The sequence below is a fragment of the Eumetopias jubatus genome, unplaced genomic scaffold, assembly GCF_037043125.1.
Source record: "Eumetopias jubatus isolate StellerSeaLion01/CBP00866 unplaced genomic scaffold, mEumJub1_p1.0 scaffold_6, whole genome shotgun sequence".
Taxonomy (NCBI): domain Eukaryota; kingdom Metazoa; phylum Chordata; class Mammalia; order Carnivora; family Otariidae; genus Eumetopias; species Eumetopias jubatus.
Genome location: NW_028274812.1, coordinates 129074262 through 129085743, shown reverse-complemented (window position 1 = coordinate 129085743; position 11482 = coordinate 129074262). Strand labels below are relative to the sequence as shown.

General features: G+C 44.5%; 1 protein-coding gene across 3 annotated transcripts in view; it reads right to left on the bottom strand.

The window, feature by feature from the left end:
* Positions 1 to 4220: 4220 nt before the first annotated feature.
* The window catches only part of DSP (desmoplakin), a 43319-nt gene continuing 36057 nt past the window's right edge, over positions 4221 to 11482 (bottom strand). The window contains exons 23-24 of one of the 3 annotated variants that reach the window (XM_028122881.2): positions 8465 to 10759; positions 4221 to 7472 (exon numbers count right to left, since the gene is read on the bottom strand). In XM_028122881.2, coding sequence (XP_027978682.1) covers positions 4221 to 7472; positions 8465 to 10759 — 5547 coding nt within the window. The remainder of the gene's footprint in view (positions 7473 to 8464; positions 10760 to 11482) is intronic. The other 2 variants (XM_028122882.2, XM_028122883.2) reach the window with 2 other exon arrangements.

The window sequence follows — 11482 nt, the reverse complement described above, 5'->3', positions numbered from 1 at the left end:
CATTTGCCCATGTTTGCTTTCTCTCGCTCTCTCCACACACACACATACACACAGAGCCCCACATACTTATTTTTGCAGAATTATTTGAAAGTCAGTTGCAGCTGCTTCAACCCCCAAATATGTCTGTATGCATCTCCTGAGAATAAAAACATTGTCCCACATAACTACCATACATGGTCAAATCTAAGAGAATTCATAATTTCATAATATCTTCCAATGTTCAGTTTATATTCAAATTTCCCCAGTTGTCCCCCAAATTCCTTTCATAGCCATTTCATTAGTTTTTTTCAAACCATGAGCTGTAATTGGCTATTGTCTCTTTTAACCTGGAACGGTCACCCCACCCTCTTCAAATTAAGTCACTGAATTTTGTTGGGAGCTGCAGCCAGTTGTCTTGTAGAATGTTCCTCTTTCTAGATTTATCAGATTTTCCCCTTATGATTAGGTTTTGTTCAAGCATTTTTGCAACGAGATGTGTGTGACTCTTTATTACATCTCATACAGAACACATATCTTAAATTCTCCTTCTATTAGTAATGCTAAATTTGATCATTTGGTAAAGGTAGATGGTTATATCACTCCGCTGTATGACATTTCCCTCTGTGGGATGATACTTTGAGACCATATGAATGTCCTGTTCCCCAAAAAACTCACACAATCCTTCAGTGAAGTGAATCTGTCATATGTTAGGAGTTATAAATGATGACTCTCTAATACTGTCATGGCTTCTATATTTGTTAACTGGCATTCTTAGCATACCTTCATTTTGTTGTTCACTATGGAATCAAGGGATTTTAAAATTTTATTTTAATATTTAAATATTTTAAAAATTATTACTGATATAAGGTTTTAAAATTAATTATTACAGAGCACCTGGGTGGCTCAGTCAGTTAAGCATCTGCCTTTGGCTCAGGTCATGATCCTGGGGTCCTGGGATCCAGTCCTGCATCGGGCTCTCTGCTCAGCAGGGAGTTTGCTTCTCCCTCTGCCCATCCTCCCTGCTCATGCTCTCTCTCTCTCTCAAATAAATAAATAAAAACCTTTAAAAAATAAATAAATTCATTATTACATACTCCATTACCATCATAATTCTTGTTGATGCTCCAATTTTCCCAAATTTGACCAGTGGAAGCCACTTAAACCACTTTGTCTCTATGACACGTCCCATTAGTCCTTGAGTACTTCCTTTTCCTTGATTAACCCAAGCTTACTTTGTACATTTTCCTATCCAAGACCTGGAATCAGCCCTTTTAATTTCCCCAAGTGGTTTTAACTCCCAGAACCCAATCCCTCTTATATTATTTATTTTTACTTTTTTCAAGCCTGATGCCAAATCTTTGCTTCCTTTTGTGCTTGTTTCTATCAGATGAAACTGTGGACGGAATTTTTGTGAATAGCTATTTCCATAGGCAGATAGTACAATTCTCTCACATAAAAAAAAGTGATGAGTATAAATAAGCCCAAAAATAGTACCCCCGATATACAGAAATAGGCCAATAGCTGCAAGCAGCTGTGGGGTAAGGGGTGAGTTCCGGTTTAGTTATACTCTGCCCACAACATCCCTACTTTTTATCTGCATTTACATGGTTAGCCCAGCAGCTGTCTAGAAAATGTGAGACTTTTTGGATGTGAAATGATGATTTTCATTGAAAAATATATACATATATAACTTTCTGTGGAGGCGTGCTGTAGGTGAACCAAATCAAAACTAGCCAAGGTCAAGGATGTCCTCTCTCCAGGACACAGCCTATCCCACCTCAGAGCTTAATGACAACTTTGGCAACAGCCTGAAGGTATACTCTTTCAACCTGAAGAACTGCTTTACACTGATGCTTATTAATCTATTTTTTTATTTTTTTAAAGATTTATTTATTTGACAGAGAAAGAGAGACAGCGCGCACAAGCAGGGGGAGTGGGAGAGGGAGAAGCAGGCTGCCTGCTGAGCAAGGAGCCCGATGTGGGGCTCGATCCCTGGACCCCGGGATCATGACCTGAGCTGAAGGCAGATGCTTAACCGACTGAGCCACCCAGATGCCCCTTATTAATCTGTTTAATCACCATTTTTCTGGAGAGAACTTCTGACCCATTCTAGATTAGGCCCCTATTACAGGCTGAATTGTGTGCCATCCCCATCCCCACCCCAATTCATATATTGGGAGCCCTAACCCCCAATGTGACTATATTTAGAGATAAGGACTATAAGGAGGTAATTAAAGTTAAATGAGGTCATAAAGATGGGGCTCTTACGTGATAAAATTATTAAAGTCCTTCTAAGACAAGGAAGACATACCAGAGCTCCTTCCCTACTCTTTACTGCCTACCATCCAGAAAGAGAGCTTTTACCAGCAACCAACCTAAGAACACTTCTACCTTGGACTTCTAGCCTCCGCAACTATGAGAAAATGAATTTAAGTCACGTAGTCTGTGGCATCTTGTTATGGCAGCCCAAGCTGACTGATACAGTCTCCTAGCTCCAGCATGAAGATCTTCCTTCATTTTGCCCAACACAGCATTTACCACATATTTTTCTCTTCCTTTTATATTACAAGGGCTATTTTTGTACATTGTTTCTACCATGGAATTCATAGCTTCTGGAACAATGTGTAGCACACAGAACTCAATACTTAGTGAATGAAGTTAATTACAAGTCCTCTAGCTTGGGAGGGGAGCAAGAAGAAAAGGAGGTAGGACAAGGAGGAAATGAATGCTGTTTTCACCCAAAGTCCCAAAAGCCCCCAACAATTATCTTACATATGATCTTTTTTGTTCTTCACAATTAGCATCTCATTTGTTTGCCTATTTTCTAATCAATGCTATAAAATGTTTGAGTATATTAACACATATTGCTGATATATGAAAGCTGTCCCTCTGATTGCTTTATATGTATCTCTTGTCCCCACCCAGGCTGCAAATGTCTCGAAGTCAGGGGGCTTGTAAATTCTGTTGAATCCTCATGGTACCTAGCCTAATACTAGACATAATAAGTATTCAGTAAGGTCATGTTGATTTAATGACAAATGTCTGAAATTCAAAAGTTTCTCTCTGATACAAAGAATAGGCTTAGATCTCATTGTCCTTCAACAGAGAGCCAAGACTTCTTCAGGACTCGTTTTTATAGGTTCAAGGACAATTCTTTCCTCTTAGGGGACAAAATGAAACCCCACGTATTTGGAGACTACCCGAATGGAATCTGAGCCACTTCTTTTTTTTTCTAATGGTATTCTGGTGACTTTTGCCCATGCTCCTTAGAACTTATTGTCCAGAATAAACAAGAACTGGGTATTGACCCGTGGCCTGGACACAGGCTTCTTTCCAAGGACTCTGCATACAATCGGCACTTGAGAAATGTTGGAGAAACTACAAAAGACCAACTTCTAGCAAGAATTCGGGACTAAACTTTTTTTTTTTTTAATGGTCTTAATAGGTACTTAGTAAACAGAAGGTTTTAGACATATTGTACAATTAACAGAAAGATGCTGATAACTACCTTGTGTGTATAAACATATGAAATCAAAACGCAAAAACTTGAAAAGTCGAAAAGTTTATTGCCAGAATAGCAAACTTCATAAAGACACCTTTTTAAAGTACATAGTAAATGACAAGCAAAATAAACAGAAAACTTTGACCAAAGAGAAGCAAAGATTGCTGCTATCACTCACATATAGTCAAATTAATGCTGAACCAAACAGGTGCATGTAAGAATATATAGGTTACACAATCCACAATCTAAAACTAAAGGAGACTCATTCCAAAATGTTTGGGTTTGGGGTGGAGTATTCTAGGGAGAATGGGAGAGAGAATTTTCTCCTAATACAGAAAATGGAAATATTTAGATGAAAAACAGAATGATGACTAAAGTATCCATGATCAGCTTACTTTCATCTCCAAGAACAGAAATCTGTATTATAGGCCAAAAGAAGTACAAGAATCGATCAAAAATCTAAACACAGAAGGAACAAACTCTAGATTCAATTTGTGCTATCCTTACAACTGATTGTCACTTCATACACACTACATCCAGTGCGTTACGTACTTCGGGTGAGCTAAGAAGATAAAAAGCCAGAATAGACTTTACTATTTGATTTCAACCAAGGTTATGTCTTCTTAATCATAGAAAGCTCTATCACTATACTGCAAGCACTAGGTTTTCTTTTAGTAAAGTATTTAGTAAAGTGAAAATTCACATAAATGAAGCCAAGGAAATAGCAACTAACTGACTACTAGTGCCCAATAGAGCTACTGCTAAAGGAGTAGGAGTAAGAGTAGGAAGAATTCCCGGTTGCATCAAAGCTTCCTCTCCGGGACCCACTGCGGGAACCAGAGCGAGAGCCGGAGCGGGATCCAGAGCGAGAGCCAGAGCGGGATCCTGAGCGGGAGCCTGGGGCAGAAGACATGTTATAAGGGCTAGGCAAGCCCTTAGATGAAACAGAGGCAGCCTCCAGAAGGCGAAGGCCAGTGATATCTTCCACCATGGAGCGATTCATGGCATCCTTATAGGAGATTTTTAACTTGGTTTTGGGGCAGGTCAGGATTTTGGCATAGCTACTGGTGTCTTGCAGCCTCTGAGCTGCTCTGCCATCGATGAACCCCTTCCTGATGGCTTCTTCTGTGCTTATCCTCCCATGCACTTCCGGGTCAACAAGGCCTCCAGTGAGGTACTGGAACTCCAGGAAGCGCTGACCTGCCTCATAGGGGAGCCATTTTTCTTTTACTGCCTCTGCTGCTGACATCTTCTTCTTTCCCTTCACGCCTTCAAAGCCAATGAAGGCTTTCTGGGCGGGCTTCAGCCTGGTGGCCATATCTTGGTCAATCAGGCCCTGGGAGGCTGCGTCCTGAAGTGACAGCTTCTGACCGCTGGTTGGGTGGATGATGCCGCCCGTGCAGGCCTGAGCCTCCAGAAGCCTCTGACCAGTGATGCTATCGACAATGCCCCGCTCTATTCCTTCTGTAATGGAGATCTTCTCTAGGTTTTCTGTGTCAAAGATGGCTGCAATGGGGCTCGATTCTTCCAGGGGGTCGGACAGAGAGCTGCTCCTGATGGTTATGTTCCTGACACTGGAGATGGTAGAAATCTTACTTACTGACTCGTGTCGCGAGTTGCTAAACACATCATCACTGACACCACCCCCTATACCACTGCTGTTGCCACCGACACCGTTTTTCAAGGAGATCATATCAGCAAACTGAGTGAGGCTGAGGCTGCCGGATCGGTACTGATCAAAGAACTTCCTGTCAATGAGGCCCTTGTCAATAGCGTCTTGAATATCATACTGACTGCCTGTCTTCCTATCTACCAGGACCACCCTGGTGGAGCCGTCGGACCCAGTGATGGTTATTTCTTCCCACTCACACTCCTGCTCACACAGTTCTCTGAAGGTTTCATAATCTATCAGGCCCTTCTTGTAGGCCTCCTGAACAGACATCTCCTTGTTGGTTTCTGGGTCAACGATGACCACTCTACGCTTCCTGAGAGTATTCTTTTGTGATGTCTGCACCTCTTTCTTCTTTTCTTTCAGCGGCAGAAGACAGAGCCCTGTCTCCTCATCCTTGATACATCTTTCTTTTAGTTGCAGATAGGTAAGATTTTCTTCTGTGTTGGGGTCAAAAAATCCTTTCGTATCATCACTTGGATCTGAGAGAATCTCACTGAGCTCCTCATTAAAGTAGCCCCTCTTGTAGGCCATGTCAACTGGCAAACGATGGCTCTCCTTCGGGTCGATGATCCCGCCTGTCGCGATCTGCGCTTCCAATAAACGAATGCCATGGCCCTTTTCAATGAGTTCCTTGTTCATGGCTTGGAACAAAGAGATGATGTTTCCTGTTTCAGGATCATTATACCCGGTGACCGCTCGTTCTGCAGACAGGAGCTTCTCTTTGAACTCAATGCCCACCAGGCCTCTTTTGTAGGCTTCCTCCACCGGTAACCTCAAGTTGCTAACAGGATCCACTATAAAGCCAGTGGCTGCTTGGGCTTCCAGCAACTCCAGAGCAGTACCAGGTCGGACCAAGCCAATTTTCATGGCCTCATAAATGCCAAGCTTCTGCTTCGTGGTCTCATTGTATATGCCTGCTATGCAACTTGAACCCTGAAGGAAGTCTTTAATTCTCTCACCAACCTCGTCATAAGAAATCTGACCTGATTCCAGTTCATTTACAGTGGATGGTCTCAATATACCGGAATCTACCAGCTCAGAGACGGTCACCTGTTGTCTGATTCCTTGGAAGGACATACTTCTCTTCTGCACTGACAGCAAGAGCAGACCAGTGTGTGGTTCGATTCTGCACCGTTCCCTCAGCTGCATGTAACTGACTTTCTTTTTGGTGACTGGATCCACAAAGTTTTTCTGACTATCTCGGGGATCATTCAGGGACCGATACAAATCTCTGTCAATCAGCCCACGGGCCAACGCTACATCTTTTGGCAGAAAGACACTATTCACGGGGTCCACCACACCCCCTGAAGCAATCTGGGCCTCCAGCAGGCGCATTCCGGTTTCTCTGTCGATCAGATTTTTCTTGATGGCTTCTGAAACCGAGACCGTCTTGCCCGAAAACGGATCATCAAAACCAGTGACAGCTTTCTCTGCGGTGTATATCTGCTGACGGTCATCGAAGTCAATGAGGTCCCGAGCGATTGCATTGTCCACAGTCAGCTTCTCATTCCTGTGGGGGTCGATTATACCCCCTGTAGCTGCCTGGGCCTCCAGGAGCATGACTGTGGATTCTGGGGTGATTAGTTTCTTTCTCTTGGCCTCCACCAGAGAGTACTTCTCCTTGGGGGAAGCAGATGCCCCAGCAATAGCTCCTGCACCCCGAAGGAAAGGCTGGATTTCAGAGGCAACTTCTTCCACTGACTTTTTCCCCTTCAACAGCTTGTCCAAGGTTGTTTTGTCAATCAGCTGGCACTCGTAGAGCTGCATGGCCGTCACCTTCTTCCTCAGTCCATCAAACACCAGCTTGGAGGAGTCAACGGTCCACTCGTACTCAGTCTGGGTCTCCCGATGGGACCCGTAGGGGCGCTGCTTGAGCTTGTCAATTTCCCTCTGGAGGCGGGAGCGCTCTGTTTCCAACTGCGACTGCGTCTCCCGGGTGGAATCCTCCAATTTGCGCCTGTACCGCTCCTCGATCCTCTTGATCTCTGCCTGCAGTCTCTCCATCTCGCTCCTGAAGCTGTTCTTCTCTCTCTCGCTTTTTTCTCTCTCCGACTCGATCTTCCTAATGGTCTCTTCCTTGCGGGAATACTGGGTTTTCCACTGATTGAGGTCATTCTGGATTTGCTGTTTCTCACACTCCAGGCGTTGTTTCAGCCTGCTTTCCGCCTCCAGCGTTGTCTTCAGGCGAGTGAGCTCATCCTCCAGCCTCTGCAGCCTGCTCTTGTCCTGCTCCAGAACTTTGATCTTCACCAGAAGGCTCTCTCTTTCCTGCACCACCTGAGTGCACTGGTTCTTTGATTCCTGAATCCTGTTAGATGCCTGGAATTTAAAAAGAGAGAAATGGGAAGAAATAATGTTTTGACTGTATCATACGGTGATCGTAATTCAATCTCTTCTACATTAAAAAAAAAACAGAAAACTTATTTACTTATTTGCCCTTCCTCTGTGTTCCCTGGCTATGCTGCTATTTTATCTTACAAATTCATGAAAAAAAAATTCCATAGATATATGTTGCCACTTTGATAAATGGCTTCATACTTAACTATTTTTTTTTTTTAGAAGGAACTAGAAGTTGTAGACCTCTCTTGTTCTTAATAGGGATTATGGTTCAAAAAAAGATGGGGAGTTTTGTCCCCCTGCTACACCTACATCCCACCTGTTACAACTATACTAACATGTTTAATAAAGCAAAATAAATCTGTGGACATATATGCACCCCACACCCAGCCCCACACAAATATTGTCTACAGAAGTCAAATGTATTAGAACTTCAAGAAGGCATTTTTAAATTAGGGGTTAAAAGAAGAAAAGACAATCAAAAAGAAACCTATGAGGGTCATGATCAAAAGAGAATAGAATAATGCATGCAGAAAAATCATGTAAGCAAGAAAGAAAAAGTGATTTTAAAATTGCATAGAAAACCCCTTTGATATGGCTTTTATTTAGAAAAATTTCCATGAAAAGTGCAGGTCAGAGCTCACTAAGCAAAAGCTATCTTCTAGAAAATAGAGTGGAACATTCAGAAGACAAACTCTGAGCTGTTGTACCCCTGCTGATGTTTGAAAAGCCTGGCCAGACAGAGGTTCCGCACAGACTGGCATCGACTCAGGGAGAGAACAGAAGGGCAAACAGCACTGAGATCACTTTAAAGCAGTGGCCCGGGTTACAACAGATAGCAGAAGAGCAATAAACAGAAAAAGCAGAGTGTCTGTGAGCAGCCAATCCCAGGAGCCGAGCACAGCCGGGATGAGATGAAAGTGGAGTGAAGGATTTCAAAGACAGGGAAGCTGTGATCAAATATTTGTGAATACCTCTAAAGCCTGCTTTTGGAATTTCTCAATTTCCTGTCTCAAATTTTCCCTCTCTCTCTGTAAATCATTAATCAGCCCCTGCAGTTCCAGGGTCCGGTTGTTGCTGATCTGCAGCTGGCTCCTGAGTTCAGAGATGGTCGTGTTTTTGTCACTATCCGCCTCACTCCGGCTCCTCCTGAGGTCGTCGTACTCCAGCCTCAGGTTCCGAAGCTCTTCCTCCAGCATCAAGTGCTCCTTGGTCAGGTTCTCTGTGAGACACTGCAGCCTCTCGATTTCGATTTTGCTTTCATTCAAGCTTCTGCTCTTATCCTCTATCGCCTTCTGGAAATGCTCATTCCTCAGGTGAGCCTGTTTGACACTTTCCTGCTCCTGAAGCAACTGCCGCCTCAGGGCCTCGACCTCAGAGGAGAGCCTTCGGAGCTCCTCCTGGGTCCTCTGCTTATCCCTCAGGTGGCCGTCCAGCACTTCCCTCTGCTGCCGGAGGTCGTCCTCACTGCGTTTCTTGACGATGGACGCCTGCTCCAGCTGCTGCGTCAGGCTGGTGATTTTTATTGCCTGCTCCTTCAGAGACCTCCTCATGCCTTCCAGCTCATCCTCCAGCTTCTTCCTTTTCGACGAGTCTTCTGAGGCGGCCCTCCTCAGCCGGCTCAGCTCCTCTTCCACCTTCTGCTTCTGCAGCTGCAGGTCCTTCAGAGAGCTCTGGAACCGCACGATGTCCTGGTCCCTCACAGCCCTCTCCTGGGAGACCCTCTCGTAGTCGAGCCTCAGGCGAGTGAGCTCTTGCTCCTGAACCTTCAGCTTGCCGATCGTCTCGGTCGCACTGCTGTTCGCTTTCTGCAGCTCATACTGGGCCCTTTGCAACTTCACGTTCTCCTCTTCCAGGCACTTCCTCGTGCTGGTTTCCGTCTCTATCAGTTGCTTTAACCTTTCTATCTCCTTGTTTTTGTCCTGGATCGTCTTGGCAGCATCATCCAATGACTGCTTGTATCGCACGCTCTCCTCGGTGCGCATCTGAGTGACCTGCCTCAGCTCGATCTCCAGCTGCTGTTTCCTCTGTGACACCTCGGTGCCGGTGGCCTTCTGCTGCTGGGCGTTTTCCTCCACCCTCCGGAGAGTCTCCGTGGTCTGGGCCAACGTGTTCTTCAGCCGCTTTACTTCCTCACACAGGCTGCGGTTTTCTCTGGTGAGGTTGTCGATCTGGGCTCGGTAGCCACTGGTGTCCTCTTCCTTCTGCATGGTGAGCTGGTGGATGGTTGTCTTGGTGACGTTGATCTCCGTCTCGAACTGGTTCTTTAAGCTAATGATTTCCTCATCGTAATTGTTTCTTACCTTAGCCAGTTCATTCTCATATTCCCAGCGGCGCTTGGCCTCCTCCTGAAACTCAGCTTTGAGTCTCTCAATCTCCTTGTTTTTGTCCTGAATGGTCTTTGCAGCCTCCTCCAGGGACTGCTTGTGTCTTGCGTTGTCCTCAGAGCGCTGCTGGATGACCTGCTTCAGCTCGATCTCCAGATGCTGCTTCTTTTGCAGCATCTCCGAGCCACAGGCCTTCTGCTGCAGGGCGTCTTCCTCAGCCCGCCGCCGCTGCTCAGTGGTCTGCAGGATGCTGTCATTGAGCCTGACGATTTCATCCTTCAGGTCTCGATTTTCCCTCGAGAGGCGGTCAAGCTGGTTTCTCAGATTTTTGGAATCATCCTCTTTCTGCATGGATATCTCCTTGATGGTGGTCTTCGTAATGTTAATCTCTGTTTCATACTTGTTCCTTAAATTACTCATCTCCTCATTATAGTGGTTTCTTACCTTTGCCAGCTCATTTTCATATTCTCTCTTCCGGGCGCCCTCCTCCTGCAGAAGAACTCTCAACCTTTCTATTTCGTACTCCTTCTCCTTGATGGCCTTCTCAGACTCCATTTTCTGCCAGCCAAGGCTCTCCTTCTCACACTGCCTGGCCTTCTGCAGCTGGTCATAGTCACTCTTCTGTTGGTCAAACCTGTCTTCCACGGCCTTCCTCCTCCGCTTCTCGTCTTCAATCTCGTAAGTCAGCCGGGTGATCTTCTCATTGAGTTCTTTTATTTGGCCGTAGCACTTGTCCAGGTTTTGCTTCGCTGACTTCCCATCCAGCTCCGCCTGCCTCTTCAGCTCCTCCAGGCTCACGAGCTTGGCTTTGAACTGGGAACATTCCGCCTGGTATTTCTGCAGGTTCTGATCCAGGAATTTGTTCTTGTTGCAGTTTTCAGAATTGGCATCCCGGGCCAGTCTGAGCTCCTCTTCCAAAACTTCAATCTTGGTATTTTTCAGCTGGGGAAGCAAAAGCAGAAATTAGGTTGAAAGAAAAACATCTCACGTTGTAAGCCCATCATGTGGTCTCATTTCTCTTTACACGCCTGCATACGTGCATGCACACACCACACACACAAACACACACACACACACACAGAAGCACACATATAGAGTGATATGAGGGGAAAGATACTAGACAAAAATGCATGCTATCTGTATTCCCATCACAATTCTTCCATCAACTCTCTGTACAATCTTAGCAAATGACAGAACACCTTTGAGTTTCCCTTGCCTCGTCTGTAAATGAGGCAATTTTTTCCAAGATCAAAAGCTTGAGATTTCATGAATTGTTTCCTTTATTTCAAGGTAGAAAGTTTCCATATAAACTCAATGTGTGTATTAGAAATGAGGAGTAAATGAAATAATTATTCAACATAAAACAATCCAAATCCAGCCAGTCCAGGATGTTCTCTTCCTTAATTTAACACACACACAAACAAATAAAGCAAAGCACTTGACCAAACAATAAAGGAAATTACTGGGGTTTTTTTGTAAGGTAAAGTAGCTAGAATTTTGTAAATATTAACTAACTCCATTCAGAGCAGTGTCCTGGATCACAGAACTAACACCTGACTTACGAACAAACTATATACCAGTGAGTATGTCCAAATCCAGGTTATAACGAGGCAATAATAATAATAAGGTTCTATTCCATTTTCTTTTCTGATCCTCCAAGTAAAT